We start from the raw sequence: 18,997 nt of genomic DNA on the forward strand, positions 1-18,997 counted from the left end.
ACAACACCGAATGCAGCTCGAATGTATCCTCACCTGCACTCAGAGGTAACGTTAGACACACATCCGATATATTCGCCATTATAACAGATGAACAGTAAATTAGTAGTGATACTACCAATCAATAGGCGAGAGGCCACGCGTGCGATGCTAGCGGGCTAAAGGCTAGTAGCGGAGATTCGGAAAGTTGGATCTAAGTAGCGAAATCAAAGCAATCCGATTGTTTTTTATAAGGAAAAGTATCGAAGATAAGTTCACATGCTATAAAAATAGAAAGTGCTTGTTTATAAATGAGTGGTAAAGAAGAAAATCAAGGATTTATGAATCAATTCGACGGAACTCCAAACACAAACACAAACCGCACGCGCATGCGCAGTCGGTAGACAAGACACTGAATTCTAACTTGAGATTGTAGGACGTTATCAACTCCTTAATGTAGTCCATTTTCCATTTAGAGACAGTGTCTGGAGATCAGATGAAAATGTTACAGCTATATTTCTTTTTCTTTGTCAGGTATTTTTTTGGTAATTACTGTAGTTACATTTGCTTAAAACAATGGTTAAAACATTCACTTCAGTTGCTTACGTATTGGTTTTGGTTTCTGTTGGGACAGCTCTATCTCTCTTCCATCCCTCAATGTGTTGCTCAGACATCAACACTAAAAAACAAAACAAATAAAAACAAACAAACAAAACAACCGACTGATCAATTCTACATAATACCACTATGTGCAAAATGGTTGTAAATTAAATGGAAAATTATATGATCGTTAACACAATTTTATTTTTTACTCCTTCTGCTTCTTTTGTGCACTTTACCTGGTGCCTCTCTGATGACAGATGAAATGTCTTCTTCAGCTAGAGTTGATAGTTTCTCTGCTTTGTCCAGTTTTTGCAGGAGGTTCAACGCTGCAAAGAAATACTTGAATTTACTTGCGTAGAACAATTTGTTCAAGCTAAACTCCAGAAAATATAAAATGTGTAAAATTTAAACCAACAAGCACAGTGCGTTAAACTACTAGCACTGATTTATGACATCGCCATACAATGGTAAACTAACCAAGGTCAGTAGATTTTCTCCGTCCATAGTGCAGAAGTGCATCAGTCAGCAGGTCAAGCCGGTGAGATGGAGCCATCTCCTTTGTGACCCTGGCGAATCTTCGGAGGAAAGACCTCATTCTCTCCATTCCTTCCCCATTAGTAAGCCCAAACCCACTGAGCCATCTGGTGCTGTACTTGATATGTGATTAAAGCAAAGTCGTAAAATATCACATAGATTGACACAACCTCTCACATTGTCCGCAACAGCACGGCTGTGAAACAAGTTTAGAAAACGTCAGGAAAATGCTAGATTCAAGATTTCTTTCAGGCCTTTCTTCTTTATTTGAGGAGTGCAGTGGACAGGAGAATGTAAGATAAACAAGGAGGGAATGAAGTGTTCCCACAGATCCTGACATCTGTTTGATTATGTTGGGAGTTATACCCTCACCCGATTTCTGTTTGAACACAATATGGCAGAGCTTTTATTTGGGATTTTAAGATCTTTTAGAAAATATTGAAACTTTACACAGAAGTTTAAAAAGAACTCGCGTTCAAATGTGAGGCTACAACACAGGCAATATCATAGACCACCCGCAAGTGTATGTTCTTCTTTGTGCATCTTTGAAGAAGCTCATGAATGACATACAGGGGATAAGCTAACCTATAACAACACAAAACATGGGAATTCTGATACACTATGCTGAGCTCATTTAGTAGTATGTTGCAATATCACCCATACACATATCACAGGTTAATACACTACTATTACAGTATGTCATAGACTTGCCGTTCTCCTTGGCTCATGTTTACAAACATCAATGGGATTTCATGATGGCAGGAGGCTCCAAACACTCCTGTAACATCAAGCTTTTTCTCTTTTTTTTGTGATCTCAGCATGTTGCCAGCCTTGAAGTTACTGCAATCCTGGGGATAAGGAAATATGTAGATGGTTATGGGAAGGACTTAGGTGTTTTTCTATTAGTTTAAGTTTGTAATAAAGTATTCTACAACTGTGACTAACCTCGTGAGGTTTGGAATTATCAGGATGTGAAAGCAGATATTCCTGTACATTATTTTCAGCAACAAGCATGCGGGTCCCATGTAAGGGCTCAACTAGGCTTGTTGTCCCTGAGCTTTGTTTCCTCACAAGGCCAAAGTTGGCATCCAGAGTTACTATCATATCTCCATACACCTAGGAAACAATAACTTTTATAATTTTGGTTTTGTATCTGGTGCAACAAAAAAGATAAAAGATGCACAAGTTCCCTCATTCATACTCATACCAGGCTGGTGAACATATACTGTTACCGTTATATCAAAATGTAACACTTCACATTGATTGAATTTGATCATTTCATTGGAACTGCAATCAAGTAATCTAACATGAACTAAGCTAGGAGTAGAACCCACCTTTGGACATGCTGGGCACGTGGTCCCATCATCAAACTGAGGTCAAATATCCACCAAACTCCTTTGTCGGAAGTGGTGATGCCTAAAGTGGGATATGGATTCTCCCACCAGGGCTCTGTAGAGTGTGTTAACCTATGGTATTAACCGCGTCAGCAAAAATGTTACTGAAACATCATTAACATTAAAAGCCAAATTATTACTAAATTATAAATATATTTCTTATAAAAAATGAAAAATCAGCAATCTTCTTTCATACAACTAAGATCCTAGGTGTTTTCGTAACGATTTACTCTTCATTGTGATATATCATGATCTGAAATGTTGGCATCCAGGGACGTGCACAGGGGGGTTGCTCAGGTTGCCCGGGCAACTGCCCATATGCCCTTCTCGACTCAGGTTGCCCTTCCGAGAAAAAAATAATAAAAATCGTACAATGGCTGCATAATTTCACATAGGCCTAGATACATTTTTTATTTATTTTTTTTTAAATCGCAAAGCCTCATTCACTTCCATTCGTGCACCGAAAGTGAAAGTCAGTAAGGGAAGGGCAAACTGTTTACGTGGCTGCAGCGCTGCACGCGACCGGTGCGTAAGACCCCACAAATTACTTAAGGCCCCGCCTCCATCTCGTGTCATAGCGTGTCAATTAATGTGTACAACATCCATGACAAAATGAAGCGAAACTATCCTTCTGGTCACGAAAAGATGAAGAAGAAAAAAACCATGAGAGTGAATTGCGGGAACAACAATCAGGTAAACTTGTGTTCTCTCCTCTCTAAGTTTGATGTCAGCAAAGTTTGATGTTTTTCGGTCTTGCTAACCTAGCTGGGCAGGCAGTGCATCTCTTGCATCACTTTGTGCCTGACAAAAGTGAGAGTAAAATAAAAAAATGTATTACGTTTGTTTTTGATAAACGACAAAGTCCAACGGTGTTTGTTTACTGCAGCTCGGAAAACATAACCGCGTCGCGTGTGTTATCGTGCGTTCATATGCGCGTGCACGAAATGAAACTCGCATTTTTCAAGCAGAAATATGTGGAGACCAGACATACTGTACAATACATGCACGTGAATGATGGCACTCCCAATCAAAGTCACATTTATAAAACAAGAAACTGATTATCTAGTCTCAGTGTAGTTAAAAACTCTAAACAACTGCACTAATTATGCAAGATAGAAAGCAATGTATTGACAATTTGACATTGATTGACTATTGATTTATAGGCTATATTGAATTTAAAATGTTGATTAGCTGGACATACTGGTCAATATGGATGCACATCCCTCAGTAAATAATAACCATAAATCAAGAATTGCTTCAACATGCATAATAATAAATAAATAAAAATCATACTGATGCCGAAAATACCCAGGCTGTAGAGAGAACAAAGTTAATCCCAAAAGCCAAAGCTCAGGGTTATAATTTATTATTTTCTTCTTATTTATGTTTACGTTAATATTCACTTGTTATGTCAACATTCTATAGAAAATACTCTATTCAAAAAATATTGTTTGTTTGAACCTCATTCTGTTCTATATTGTTGTACTTATTCTTTGACTGTTTTGTTTCAAGGAGGGAGGATTGTATTGGGAGCACTGAAGTGTCAGGTGTGATTGTGTGGCAATGGCAAATGGTTTACATAGCTCACGGCGTCACAGGTCAGGTAGAGGGCCCCTTTTGCTTAGGGCCCCAGGGGGAGTTCAGGATCGGCCCTGGGTTTAGCAGTCGATTCTGTTCCCTACCGGAATTCCTGTTCCCTTTACGCAATCATACTACAAATCATGCGTAGTTGCCCGTAGCCTACCATCAGAACTGAATACGAGCAAGAAACACAACTGAATGTAGGGGAAGCCCTTTTTTCAGGTCAGAGCAACTGCCCCTCATAATTCCTGTGCACGTCCCTGTTGGCATCACAGATGCAGAGGTGTCAAGTAACGAAGTACAATTACTTCGTTACATTACTTAAGTAGAAATTTTGGGTATCTATATGTAAGGCAATGTATTTCCTTGTCCACAAGATGTCCCCATAACGCTATTATATTAAAACCGATTCAGGCGCCTTTAGCGCTATTTGTGCCTCTTGAGATACCGTAGCGTTGATACGTGAGTAGTGCATCATTTTTTCCTCAGTTCATGTTGTCAATGCTATAGGTAAGCCATGTTAATGGTAGTGGGAAAAAGCTATGTAAAATATATTTGTTATTATCACACTAAAGTTCAGTGTACTGGGATATTTTGTGTTTTAAATTGCTAAAGACCTAAATTCAGAGTAATGAAGAGAGTTAAAATGTTTTGTTTTTCCTTTTAAATGTGATCAATGCATAGTGGCTAATGCAAAGCTATGTATGATAATATAAGCAGCACAAGCCTGCAGTTGAATTGCATGTGCATTGAAAGGTACTTTGCTAGTTTAAAACTTAAACTGAGTTCATGTTGTCAACGCTATAGACACCGTGCTGTGGAATAAACTGTCAAGCCACGATCCCGAACCTCTCTGTGTCTGAGTCCCCGCCTTCTACCACCACCCACGAACATTCATAAACACAACGGAGCAGCAGCGGAGGTGCTAGAGGCCAGTGAGCGCGCAGAGAGAGAGAAAGAGGGTTACATCTTTGGTGCCGCGACCCGGATTGTGGCACTGCTAGACCGAAGAGGAAGATAATTCTACAGCCAGTGGTTTGAATGCTGAACTATATTTTATGAACAAACTGGAATTCTTTACTGAACTGGTGCTTTTGGGGATTTATATCTGCCATCACAGTTATATCCTTTAAAGTCTGCTGGGAATCTTAACTGTTATTGAACTGTTTTAATTTCAGTAACTAGCTGTGATGTAAAATATATTTGGTAGGTTTATGGAAAAAAAAAAATATATATATATATTTTTAATATATATATATTTTGAGATTTGTGAAATTTATCTAGGATTACTGCTTGATACTCAGTAAGATTTAAGTTCTAACTGACAAGCCATTTTAGTTGATGAGTTAATGAGTTAAGTTTTTGGAATAAGTGGGTTTAATTTTTCATTTGGCTGATCTCACTGAAACGCATAGCTTATTTTTGGACACTTTTATTTGTCTAGGACTGTATCATTTTACATATATTCAGCACCTCCACATAATCTAATTACACTGCGATTTAACCTGCTTGCACACAATAAATACAGTTGGATTTTAGGATGTCACAGACCTATGCAAACTCACCACAAGACATACCGTGCACCTCCACCAGTGCATCTAGTCTCCTAACGCCAGCGGGGCATGTCACCATTGGCCCGCCAGCCCCTACGAACTTGCCCTATGCTGACCAGTATGTGACGCCAGCCCATGCACGAAGGCTGCCAGGCCCTGGGGCCTCAGGGCAGGTACCACCACTTTGCTTCGACAACAGCCCCGATGCAAGACCAGGTGGCCAGATAGATAGGACGGATGATGCCTCTGTTCGCAAACGTAGTAGACATGGGCCCTCAGAAGCTATGACATGGCAAAATTCTTCACATCATGTCTTTGTTGAGATGCCAGTTATGCAGCAGTCGCTCAAACCCTAACCAGTTGCCGCGCCCCACCCAGCCCAGCCTATTAGGCCTGCCCCCCAGGGTTACCCTAGTTATCCGTATCCTCCTCCTGTGCCTGTGTCGAGTCTTCAGAGCCCACCAGTGATGAATATACAGTTAAGCACGCAGCTGCTGAGTAGGCCTTTCAAGTGCGTTCCCCCGAGGGCACATTTCTCCCCGCTCCAGGTCCAGGCTATAGTGGAGCCACTCCGTCACTCCCATCTGCTTATGCATGGGCTCCCAACATAACTCTACACAGCCCTCAGGTAGCGTTAGACCAGGCAGCCGCTGATGCTCCTACGGAGCTGTCTCCTCAACAGACGCTGATCCCAGCTTCCCATATCAACATGCATGCTGACACTCGTTTTCCAGCCCCCCCTCCGCCTGCACCTGCTAGCCAGTCCGCCCACCTACACATGACACAATTCAGGCCTCCTGATCGGGCAGTAGCCAATCAGATCCTTCCTATGACAGCCTATGGGGGTTTCATGCAAACGCATCAAGTGAAAAATGTCCAAGTCTTCACTGGAAATCCAGACTGTAAGATATTGGTGGAAGACTGGATTCGCGACATGCAATATCTCTTGGAGGCAATAGAACTCCCAATGCACCTTCGCTTTTCCACTGTTGTGCGGCACCTGGGGGGTTGAAGCCCGAAATCTCATCCTTAACCTACCTTCACATGATCAGACCCCAGAGAAAGCACTGGAGGAACTGAGGGCCGAATACAGCGACACGCGAGGCTCCTTAGTGTACACCAGAATCGCACCAATGGCACCCAGGCTCTTGAGCTTCCGAGAGCTGCAGGCAGAGCTCCGAAATCTACCTAGAGAAACTAAGAAGTTCCAGACGCCGAGTACAGCAAAGAAAACGTATGCTCAGGTGCATGTAACATCGGCAGGTGGTGGAAACACCAAGATAGATAGGCCAAAACACACATCTGAATTATCCGAGCTGACGGAAATGGTTAAGAAATTAGCCCTCGTTCAGGAAGAACAAGTGGCTAAGATGTCACAACTAGAGGTGAGAATGACCTCTCCTCCCCTTTCCTCCCCAGTAGCTGTCCAACCAGCAAAGGGAAGAACCGGCCAGAATCCAAGCTTTGTCTGTTACCGGTGTGGGGAGCCAGGCCACACGGCCAGAGTATGCCGAGCAGTGCTTCCGGATCCAAACCTAGCTGGAGCCCAGCAGCCTAAGGTTCCTGCTGACGGACACATGCACTCTGCTCAACATTTAAACGCTTAGTACCCATGGCAGCTGAGGCGTCCATGGGTACACAGCAAGGGCCCCACCCACCGTTCGAGAGGAGTTTCACTGAAGGAGGGGAAACACCCCTAGTGGGACCCAGGAACGAAGGAGATGTAGAAGTCAATGGAAAGGCATGCAGGGCTCTAATTGACTCTGGCTCACAGATCACCAGTATTACGCACAGCTACTGGCAGAGCCACCCAGCTCTACAGAAGAAAAAGCAACGGCCTTCTAAAATACCAATAGAGGGTGCAGCAGGTCAGACCGTGCCCTACCATGGTGTTCTACACATCGACCTGAAAGTACTGGGGAAAGAGCTCAAGGTCGTACCTGCCTTTGTTGTTCCTGATTCCGACTATCGCTCTTCAGTCCCTCTGTTGGTGGGAACCAATGTCATTCGAGCCTCCCGAGACCATCTCCGAACAGCCTATGACCCGCAGTTTCTGTACCAGGTCAAAGAGAAGCATTCAGGGTGGTACACAGCTTTACTGGAGTTGGGGAGTGCCGAGCAAAGTGAAATGCATAACGTTGTAGGTCCGGCGGTTTACAATGGTCGCACAATAAACATCCCTGGTGGAAAAGAGATGGATTTAATGTGTAGGATTAAAGAGGGCCCCCAAAGGAAGGTTTATACAGCCCTGATAGGAGGCCATCCCTCCTCACAGCTCCCCCGGGACATCCTGGTGGCTAAAGTGCTTGCAAATGTGAAAAGAGGTTGTGCTCCAGTTAGAGTGATGAATCTTTCCCAGCAAGTCGTTACAATCAAACGACACACAAATCTGGCCAGCACAGTTCTGGTGGACAAGGTGGTGGAGTTCCCAGACAAAAAGCATGGTGAAGCTGGGAACAGAGGTGCATGTCTCAGCCTGGACCAAGTGGTGACTAGCTGTGGGGTTGACCTAAGTAAAGCCGCGGTGGAAAGTGAGGACCAACGTGCTCTACTTAAGGATCTGCTGGACAAAAATGCAGATGTGTTCTCCCAGCATCCCCTGGACTATGGTCACACCACAACTGTACAGCATGAGATTCCCCTGGTTGACCCGAGGCGTTTCCGACTGCCATACCGCAAAATACCTCCCTCCCAGTGGCAAGATGTGAGGCGGTTATTAATGGAGATGGAGGCAGCAGGAGTCGTTCGCCCCAGTAAAAGTCCGTATGCATCCCCCGTGGTGGTTGTGACCAAGAAGGATGGTTCGGTTTGATTGTGTATCGACTACCGGAAGCTCAACGCCTGCAGCACCCGGGACGCATTCCCTCTGCCAAGGATAGAAGAGGCTCTAGAGGCGTTAGGGCAGGCAAAATACTTCTCCACCCTTGACCTTACATCGGGATACTGGCAGGTAGAGGTCGCGGAACATGACAAGTACAAGACAGCATTCAGCACTCCCATGGGTCTGTTTGAGACCAATAGAATGCCGTTTGGGCTGCAAAACGCGCCCTCTACCTTTCAAAGGCTGAACTGAAACCCTCCAAGTGCCAGCTTGTAAGGAAGGAGGTGCAGTACTTAGGTCACTGGGTGTCTGCAGAGGGCATCAGGACAGACCCAGAGAAGATCAGTAAGGTTAAGGATTGGGAGAGACCTACTAATCGTATGGAAGTGCTGCGGTTTTGGGGTTTGCGGGTTACTATAGGAGGTATGTTAAGGGCTATGCTAACTTGGCTGCTCCGTTTTACCGCCTTACCTCCGGTGACCCTAAAAAAAAGAAAAGAGGGATCCAGAAACGCCTAGGCCCTGAACTGCCATTTCTGTGGACTGCCGACTGTGAGGAGGCTTTTCAGTCTTTAAAAGATAAGCTGATAAGTGCACCAGTGCTTGGTTATCCAGACTACAGTCAACCCTTTCTGCTGCAGACTGATGCTTCAGGGATGGGGCTTGGTGCTGTGCTAGTGCAGGTACAAGATGGGGTGGAAAGGGTAATTGCGTATGCGAGCAGAGGCCTGAGCCCACCTGAAACGAGGTATCCTGCACATAAGCTTGAGTTCTTCGCTCTCAAGTGGGCCGTGACGGATAAGTTCCATGACCACCTCTATGGGCGCAAATTCTCTGTTCTAACAGACAACAACCCTCTGAAATATGTAATGACCTCAGCCAAACTCGACGCCACAGGTCAGCGATGGGTTTCTCATCTGTCCATATTTGACTTTTACATCCAGTATCGGAGGGGACAGGACAACACCAATGCGGACGCCCCCTCGCGTATGTCCAATCAGGAAGTGGCGGAGACCCTGCAGTCATGCCCGCAGCAGGTGAGGACGGGTGGACCGAGACATGAGGAGGCACTAACCATCCAGGAGCCTGGGGAGGTATCAGGCAAGGAAACAGCGGTCACAGAGGAGCCTACAAGCGGTCAGTCCCTGGAGCCCAGTGATGGATGGGGATGGGATGGAGGGATGGAGGCCCTGCCTGCTATGACCACACAGGAGCTTCGAGCGGGACAGAAGAAGGACACAGTTATCGGTCCTATCCTCCACTTTAAGAGCAGGAATCACAAGCCGAGCCACAGCGAGAGGATGAAAGTGGGCGCCACTGGGAGTCTCCTCTTAAAAGAGTGGAGGAGGTTAGTGGTAAGAAAAGGGATCCTGTATCGCAGCTTCAGAGACTGCCATAAAGGGGTGGTGGAGCAACTAATACTGCCAGAGAGGCTGCGTGAAACCGTCAAAACAGCCCTTCACAATGACTCAGGGCATCTGGGATTTGAGAGGACACTACAGATGATAAGGGAAAGATTTTACTGGCCAAGAATGTTTCAGGAGATCAAGGCGTGGTGCGAACAGTGTGAGAGATGCTGCCTTAGAAAAACTCCCACGGTCGACGTCAGGGCCCCCCTTGTCAGTATCCATACCAGTGCACCCATGGAACTGGTTTGTGTGGACTTTTTTAAGTTGGAGAAGTCCAAGGGTGGTATGGAGAATGTACTCATTGTTACAGATCACTTTTCTCGCTACGCACAGGCCTACCCCACCAGGGACCAAAAGGCAGGCACAGTGGCCAGGGTCTTGTGGAGGAATTTCTTCTGCCGTTTTGGTTTCCCTGCTAAATTACACACAGATCAAGGGCGTAACTTTGAAAGTGCAATAGTGAAGGAGCTATGCAAGTGTATTGGCACCACTAAAACCCACACCACACCCTACCATCCCAAGGGCAACGGGACTACCGAAAGATTCAACCGTACCCTGATGAACATGCTGGGAACACTAGAGCTGCACCTGAAGCCCTGGTGGCATGAGCATGTGGATTCCATGACACACGCATATAACTGCTCGCAACATGACTCCACTGGATATAGCCCGTACTACCTTATGTTTGGTAGACACCCCAGGCTCCCAGTGGACCTCATCTTTGGGTCCCCCACAACAAACCAGCCTTGTGAATACAGCGAATATGTCCAGAACCTGCATGACTCCCTGTCGCAGGCCTATGCCCTGGCTAATCAGACATCTCAGCTGGCAAAAGGACAGCAGAAAAAGTATTATGACAAGAGAGCTAAGGGTAAAGACTTTAGTTCAGGGGATTGGGTCTTAGTCAAGGTCTGTCATGTAGATGGGAGGCAGAAGTTGGGAGATCGATGGGAGAGATGGCCATATGTTGTGGTAAAGAAGCAACCTGGTTTGCCTGTGTACGTGGTGCGATGAGAGAATGGGGGAGCGGAGAGGGTGGTTCATAGGAACCTTTTGACGCAGTGTATGTTTCTCCCAGTGGAGCGAGACGAAGGAGCGATCGTAGAAGGAAGCGAGTCAGATGGTGAGATATGTGGGACAGGAATTGAATCAGAGGCAGAAGAGGGAACAAGGGGTGACGGTTCAGAGGAGGTGCTGGACAGAGTCCTAGTTGGAACACCAGATAAAGAGGAGGAGCAAATTAGCACAGAGGAGGCTGACATGTGGACAGAAGAAACAAGTAGCGGGGAGGGAGTGCTTGCGACTGGTAGTGATGCCACCCGCACTCAAGGGCCCAACCCCCCAAGAAGAAACCCGAGAAGGAGCCGGCATCCCCCAAATAAGCTCTCACTCGAGACCCAAGTGGTGAATCCAGAGAGTGACCACCAAAAGATAGAAAGAGGGAGAAAGTTGTGGCTAAAGTCCAGAAATAAGAGGAGCAACAGGGCACACGTGGAGCCATACTGCATGTACCCTGACAATAGTTAGCTACCCACGCTTATTACACACATCATGTGCTATACATTCACTTACAACACATTTATTGTTTTGATTGTCATAGATTAGACCACCTTGAGTTTTGGTTAATTAGATGGCTGGGACGCCATCAATTACAGAAGGGGCGGATGTAAGGCAGTGTATTTCCTTCTCCACAAGATGTCCCCATAACGCTATTATATTAAAACCGATTCAGGCGCCTTTAGCGCTATTTGTGCCTCTTGAGATGCCGTAGCGTTGATACGTGAGTAGTGCGTCATTTTTTCCTCAGTTCATGTTGTCAACGCTATAGGTAAGCCATGTTAATGGTAGTGGGAAAAAGCTATGTAAAATATATTTGTTATTATCACACTAAAGTTCAGTGTACTGGGATATTTTGTGTTTTAAATTGCTAAAGACCTAAATTCAGAGTAATGAAGAGAGTTAAAATGTTTTGTTTTTCCTTTTAAATGTGATCAATGCATAGTGGCTAATGCAAAGCTATGTATGATAATATACGCAGCACAAGCGTGCAGTTGAATTGCATGTGCATTGAAAGGTACTTTGCTAGTTTAAAACTTAAACTGAGTTCATGTTGTCAACGCTATAGACACCGTGCTGTGGAATTAACGGTCAAGCCACGATCCCGAACCTCTCTGTGTCTGAGTCCCCGCCTTCTACCACCACCCACGAACATTCATAAACACAACGCAGAGCAGCAGCGGAGGTGCTAGAGGCCAGTGAGCGCGTAGAGAGAGAGAGAAAGAGGGTTACATATACTTTACTTGAGTAATTATTTTTCAGCTGACTTTTTACTTCTACTCCTTACATTTTCACGCAATTATCTGTACTTTCCAATTCTTTACATTTTATAAATAGCCTTGTTACTCCTATTTCATTTCGGCTTGTTTTCGGGTTGTCATCGTTCAAAAAATGGCCAATTACACAAACGTTTAATAGATCTGAGTCCCACCTCCTGAACATCGTTAAACTGATTGGCTCTGTGTTTTCTTTCTAACTTGTGAGAGGCTGTTACATTTGGTTGTGTGAAGCGGCAAAACTCATCCGAAGGAATTAGGAAACCTAGATGCGGTAAGTGACGGAGAAATCAACAGTTTCCTGCTCAAAAATATGGGGCAAATCGCGTCAAATATTGATTTGGGGACAGCCGTTTTTAAAATATAGTACTGTAAGACAATCGCGGGATAAGTGGCAAACATAATCGAGAGTGTGTGTGTGAGACAGAAAGAGAGAGAGAGAGAGTGTGTGTGTGTGTGTGAGAGAGCGAAAGAGAGAGAGAGAGGGAAAGAGAGAGAGAGAGAGTAACCCTACATTATAGGATCAAAATATCCCCATAAAGATAGCAATATCCGAAATCCTTGTCGGGATTTTTACAATTTTTATTTGAAAACGGCTTATAAATCAGACTAAGTGATGTTTTTTGAAAATGCAGAAAGTTATCTGTGATAGGTTAGTGTAGGGGGGTAGAATACACAGTTTGTACAGTATAAAAATCATTGTCTATCGAAAGTCCCTATAAAACATGAAAAAATAACATTGCTTGGTCTGTTGAAATGAGAGGCCTGTTTGATCAAGTTGAACCCTTGTCATCCCAGTCTCATCAGCTGGACTGAAAGAAGTTTCAGTGCACTTAGGACGCTGAAAACATGTCTCAGAGCAATGGTCACAATGACACTTGACAGTATTGCTGTGTGTCGTGTCCAACAGGACAAACTTGACAGTATTGATGCAAAACATACATGCCAACAGTTAATTTCTGTTAAAGGGATAAGTTCACTTATTTAAAAATGAAAATTCTGTCATCATTTACTCACTTTCAAGTTGTTTCAAACCAGATTCTTTCTTCTGCTGAACACAAAATAAGATATTTTGAAGAATGTCGATATCCAAACAGTTGATGATAGCCATTGACTTCCATAGTATTTTTTTTTTTTCCTACAATGGAAGTCAATGGCTACAATCAACTGTTTGGTTATCGACATTCTTCAAAATATCTTCTTTCGTATTCAGCAGAAGAAAGAAACTGGTTTGAAACAACTTGAGAGTGAGTAGCCTAAATGATTTTTGTTGTTGCGTAAACTATATCCTTTTAATGAAAGATGCCGACGTGTTTGGCTTCTTTGAAAAGCAAGGAACAAGACAGTATTGCACTATTGCATTGCACTATGAAGGGAGTAAAGTTAAGTCTCTGTTAAACTGCCTCCTTGTCTTTATTAGTTACCTTTAACATTACAGAATTAATGAATTAACGTATTTGTTAAGGTCAGTATAGACTAAAAACCTTAATACATTATCCTATTAATTTCCTGATTCCTCCACTTCTGTGGATGTCCCCAGCCCTTAAAGAGAAGTATAAACATATACCATTTCGACGATAACATGCCTCTGAAGTTTGACTTTTTGCACCATTACAATACTTATAGGCAACTAGTCATCATATCTTCCTCTCCATGAAACACATGTTAATGCTCAGTAGTACACACATATGGTTCTTTAATGTATTTGCATTTTACTATAATGGAAATTGGACTGAAATTCATTTTCTATGGGCATATATGCGGCTGAAACAGGTAGTGGATCCCACATTTTTCAACATTAACATTTTAATATAACGTTATAGTCATGGCCTTTAGAAACATGTTGTTTTGAGGAGGTGGTAGTGCCACTGTGGTGCGGCCTAAGCTTTTGTCCTTAATGGTATTTTTTTCTTTGCATTACTTTTACTTTTATACTTTAAGTAGTTTTGAAACCAGTTACTTTTACACTTTTACTTTAGTAAAAAGGTTGAGTTGATACTTTAACTTCTACAGAAGTCTTTTTAAACCCTAGTATCTATACTTCTACTTGAGTAACGAATGTGAATACTTTTGACACCTCTGCACAGATGGGACTTCAAAATTACCTCTGCAATCTGACTCACCTCTGTAAGAGTCAGATTGTTTCTCCAGCGCAGAGTGTTGCAAAAACCCTCAACAGAAACCTGACACTCCAGTGACAGACAAACAAAAAGTTCCAGTAATGAAATGGAGAAGGCAGTTTGAGGCTTTTCAGCTGTTGCTGGCCAGAGCCCATACCGCAGAAGAGTGCAGGCCTTCAGGTTCACACTCGCACATATCTATAGGGATTGTAATTGCTGTTATGCATACTTTATGCATTTGTTTCATGCTATTTAATTTATAATTAAATCCTTAATTTCATGTCTTCATTTATTAGAGGTAAAATACAAAATGTGTATTTGAGGTAATGTTATGTAAATTAATTTATGTCTCTTTAAATGTAAGGTGCGAGAATGCGTCACTTTAGCGGAAATGACGAAACATTGCATCGTCAACGATGGGCTGATGATGAGCGGACGCCTAACGAGGCTCTGAGGGTTTAATTTAACTTAAAATAAGTGTTGTCTCAAGTCAAAGGGAGACAGTAAAGAAGATTTTGTTATACAAAGGACTCAAGGACCTCTTTTCATGACAAGCAGCCAACGAGGTATTTGTTTTACATGTATATTTGTTTGATGTATTGAAAGCATCATTTTTTTGTGCATCTCGTTTCTTTTAAGACTGCATTGTATAACAGACTGATGTGTTTGTACTATGTTCATTTATGAATGCAGTTCTCACGGCGTAACCAAGACGAGCCAAAGAATAAACGCCCGTTTTAAGGAACCGACCTGTGTCTGTTATTGTTGTGAAGAGAGCTACAGTGAGAACTCGTCTGCTCGACGGCGCGGGAAGAAGAGATGACGAGACCGTCGCGACCGTGGGCGTCGACCGGATGAAGAGCTAGCGTATCAGATAAGCAAAGCCCATAACCTATCGTTGTTATAACGATTGCAAGCAACGGTGAATAGACTTTGAAAGTGCAACATTTCAAGCTATAATCAAGATGTGCTCTGCTACAAGGAAGCTATAGGTGGCGTGAGAAGTGATTCAACTTGAAGATTGCATCAAGGACAGTCTATTTATCGTGCATACTGTGTTTGAGAAAATATATTATGCTGGTGTTTGATTGATATATTTTAAAGGTTTAAAAACAATATTATTAAGACTGAAACTAACAATTTTGTGCTTGTGAGATATAATCAAGCTTTAAGTGCAATTTAAGTGAAGCTTAAAGGGAAACTACACGTGTAGAGAAACCTTTCTTTTTGGAAGAATAAGTGATTTAATACATTTTGAGTACATTTTCTCTGCAGTTAAGGTTTATTCATTGTTTTATACACTGTGAAGTGCAATTTTTAATCATTTTATTTTATATTTCTTGTTCCAAATTTAAGACATTTACAAGTAGATACGTTTAAACTGATGCACTATTGAAGTGTAATTAGAAAATCCGGATTTCCATATTTCTATAGTTTAGAAACTTTTACGGTTACCAGATTATTTACTTTCAGACCCATTGTAGCTTACATTCACATATAGCACATAAGTTTTATTTTACACACACAAATTTAATTTAAGCTCAGTGATCACATACATTCTATAGTCATAACAAGATGTCTGACTCAAATGCTGAAGCCTGCCGTAAAAATGCCGAATCACCTTTTCAACTTGAAGTTACAGACCAAGCACATGCAGAAGAAGAAGAGGTGGAAAGGCTATGAAGAAGTGAAAGAACCCGAACCCTAACAGAAAAGGGAAGAGAACTTCAAGAAAAGAAGTTAAAGAGTGTACAACGACGGTACAGAATCATCCATGAGAAATGGAAGTATTATGTAAGATTAGGCAAGGAATTATTGTCTGATGAGGCCTCCCAGGATGAATTGAAAGAGCTGATTGACAACATAGAAAGCACCTGTTCTGAGGTAAAGATAATTTATGAAGAGTTGCGTCGAGTGCAAACTCCTGAACCAGATCTGCGACGCAAGGTTGACACTTGCCTATCGCTTTCAGGATTCATTGTTCAAAGGGCTCATAGGCAATTGAAGGGACATGCAGCAGATATGGAGGAAGAACCTTGGCCTGATGTTGGATCGATCCTAGATTCAACAGGCTCTTTATCAAGACCACCGTCTCATCAATCAAGATGTGGTTCAACCCATTCGAGCATCCACTCAGTCAAAAGAAATGAAGCTGCGGCTGAAGCTGCTGCATCTCAGGAAGTTTTGCCAGTGTTGGAGGAACAAGAAAAGGAAGTGGTTGAACTTCAAAGGCTAGAGATTGAAAGTAGACAATGTATGGCACAATTTGAGTCTGAGGACATGGCTAGACAACAAGCAATTCAGGAGAAGCGAAGAAAGCTTGAACGTTTAGAAGAAATTAAGAAATTGAATGCTGCAAGAGCTCGAGCAAAGGTCTATGATGAAGTAGAAGGACATTCTGAAGTAAATGATTTGCTGCATGCTGAAACAGCAGGAGAACTTCAAATACCTAGCTTCACGAGTCTCCCAGCCAATTCCCAATCTCTACCTGTCACGGCCCTAGTCCTCCATGCCTCAAGCCCTCCATTTTTTCCTCAATCTCTACCAGTCACGACCCAAACCCTCCAGGCCTCAAGTTCTCCATTTATTTATCGATCTTCCCCAAATCAAGGTCTTCATTCCCAATCTCCGCAATGGACATCTCAAGCTCCACCAGCTTTAACATATACGCCTCAAATGCAAAATAACTCGGATTTAGTGAGCACGCTTGCAGAAGCTATGAGTGCCAACCGCCTTCCAACGCCAGAACCTGTATTATTTATGGGAGATCCTCTGAAGTTCAAAGATTGGCAGCTTTCTTTCGAAACATTAATTGATAGGAAAAACATTCCAAAGAACGAAAAGCTGTATTACCTAAGAAAGTACCTGGGTGGCGCTGCAAAGAAAACAGTCGAAGGATTCTTCCTACTAGGCACAGAAGCAGCATATGACTCTGCCTGGCAGCTGTTGGAAAAGCGTTTCGGAGACCCATTCATAATTGGGAAGTCATTCAGAGACAGGCTGCATGCATGGCCGAAGATAAGCTCTAAAGATGGTTGTGAACTAAGAGAGTTTACAGACTTCCTCAAGAGCTGTGAAGCAGCAATGCCTCATCTTAAGACATTGGAAGTTCTCAATGACTGCAATGAGAATCAAAAAATCCTGCTAAAGTTGCCAGATTGGTTAGTGTCAAGATGGAACCGCAAAGTGATGGAAGCCAGAGAAGCAAATGCTGGGTACCCAAAATTCAAGGAGTTTGTAGACTTCCTATCAAAGGAAGCAGATCTCGCTTGTGATCCTATATCTTCAATACAAGCACTTAAGAGTATGGAAAGCGTGAAACCAAGATATTCTCGAAACCAACCCATTCAAGCAAAGGCATTGTACACAAATGCGGCACAGAGCAGTGTCTCATCGTGCGTTTTTTGTAAAAGAACCGGACATGTCTTGGCTAAGTGTAGAAGGTTTGGTGAGAAGACAGTTCCAGATCGTGTCAAGTTTGTGTGTGCAGATAAACTCTGTTTTGGATGTTTGCAGACTGGTCATCATTCAAGAAGATGTGAGAATAAGAGCACATGTGAAAGGTGTCAGAAGAGACATCCTACGTGTTTGCATGATGACAAGTTCAAAGAATATCAAAGGCCTTCCCCTTTGAAGGGAGAAGATTGTTCAAAGGACAAATCTGACAGCAAAGAAATATCTGCAGCAGCAATCACCAATGCAGTCAGACAATAAGGCATAAACACACAAACTTCCACAAACATACCAGTTTGGGTGTCATCCACAAAAGGCCAGATCAAGAAGTCCTTGTCTATGCACTCTTGGACACACAGAGTGACAACATTTATCCTCGACGAAGTAGCCCAAGAGCTCAATACGAACAAGGAGAATGTCAGTTTGCAGCTGTCTAAAATGTCAGCAGGGTCAACAGTCATACCTTGTCAGAAACTGACGAATCTGCAAGTGAGAGGATACAACTCTGAGAAGAGGATCTTATTGCCAGTGGTTTTCACGAGAGAGTTTATTCCGGCGAACAGGCTGCATATCCCAACTTCAGAAACAGCTCTAAAATGGCCTCATCTGGAACAATTGGCGGACAAGATTCCACCTCCATTAGATTGCAAAATAGCCCTTTTGATCGGTTATAACTGTCAACAAGCCCTTCTTCCCAAGGAGATATTGTCTGGGGAGGAAAATCAGCCATATGCACAACGAACTGACCTCGGCTGGAGTATTGTCGGCTGCTCGTACCCGGCAAGTGATTTCTGTGATGCGATAGGAATCAGTCACAGAGCCTTAGTGCGACAAGTGATGCCAGCAGTAAAGCCATCTGTTGATCTGAAGAGAGAAGTGCATTTTGTGTGCAGAACCCATGTGAAGGAAATCATTCCAACAGATGTAATCAAGGCACTTGAACTCGACTTCACCGATCACAGTGCAGATGATAAATCAGTTTCTCAGGAAGACATGCGCTTCTTATCCAAGGCAAGAGAAGGCATAAGGCAGAAGGAAGATGGCCACTATGAACTTCCACTTCCTTTCAAGACAGACAAACCCAGTCTCCCAGATAATAAACAGTCTGCAGTTCATAGACTCATCTCATTGGAGCGACGAATGAGGAGAGACAAACAGTATCACAAAGATTATGTTGATTTCATGAATGACATAATAGCCCAAAAGGATGCTGAGAAGATT

At 43.1% G+C, this 18,997-nt stretch overlaps 1 protein-coding gene and 1 long non-coding RNA gene across 3 annotated transcripts; both read right to left on the minus strand.

The window, feature by feature from the left end:
• Window positions 1-400: 400 nt before the first annotated feature.
• On the minus strand, window positions 401-1,234 carry LOC143721983 (uncharacterized). Of its 2 annotated transcripts, none has more exons than XR_013196809.1 (4): window positions 1,057-1,234; window positions 816-905; window positions 570-655; window positions 401-461 (listed from the first exon to the last, which is right to left on the minus strand). XR_013196809.1 is itself a non-coding variant. In XM_077212994.1 (4 exons), the coding sequence occupies exons 1-4, from the start codon at window positions 1,181-1,183 to the stop codon at window positions 449-451; spliced, it is 303 nt and encodes a 100-aa protein (XP_077069109.1). In that variant the 5' UTR covers window positions 1,184-1,234; the 3' UTR covers window positions 401-448. The 2 variants fall into 2 exon arrangements, 1 of the variants encoding a protein (XP_077069109.1); XM_077212994.1 differs by having other exon boundaries at window positions 583-655.
• A 282-nt stretch (window positions 1,235-1,516) lies between these two features.
• On the minus strand, window positions 1,517-14,528 carry LOC143721985 (uncharacterized). The gene is made up of 5 exons (XR_013196810.1): window positions 14,327-14,528; window positions 2,448-2,579; window positions 2,059-2,229; window positions 1,825-1,961; window positions 1,517-1,698 (listed from the first exon to the last, which is right to left on the minus strand). It is a non-coding gene; the product is annotated as an uncharacterized LOC143721985 (long non-coding RNA).
• Between the last annotated feature and the right edge of the window lie 4,469 nt (window positions 14,529-18,997).

This window comes from Siphateles boraxobius, unplaced genomic scaffold, assembly GCF_051911475.1.
Source record: "Siphateles boraxobius isolate OS27281-9 unplaced genomic scaffold, OSU_SipBor_1 66, whole genome shotgun sequence".
In the NCBI taxonomy this organism is placed as follows: Eukaryota; Metazoa; Chordata; class Actinopteri; order Cypriniformes; family Leuciscidae; genus Siphateles; species Siphateles boraxobius.

Excerpts from the sequence above, each read along its gene's own strand:
- LOC143721983 (XM_077212994.1), bottom strand. The coding sequence starts at position 1,183 with ATGGAGAGAATGAGGTCTTTCCTCCGAAGATTCGCCAGGGTCACAAAG. Across the intron at positions 906-1,056 it reads GAGAAAATCTACTGACCTTG|CGTTGAACCTCCTGCAAAAA; the intron begins GTTAGTTTACCA and ends ATTTCTTTGCAG. Across the intron at positions 656-815 it reads TGTCATCAGAGAGGCACCAG|TGTTGATGTCTGAGCAACAC; the intron begins GTAAAGTGCACA and ends TTTGTTTTTTAG.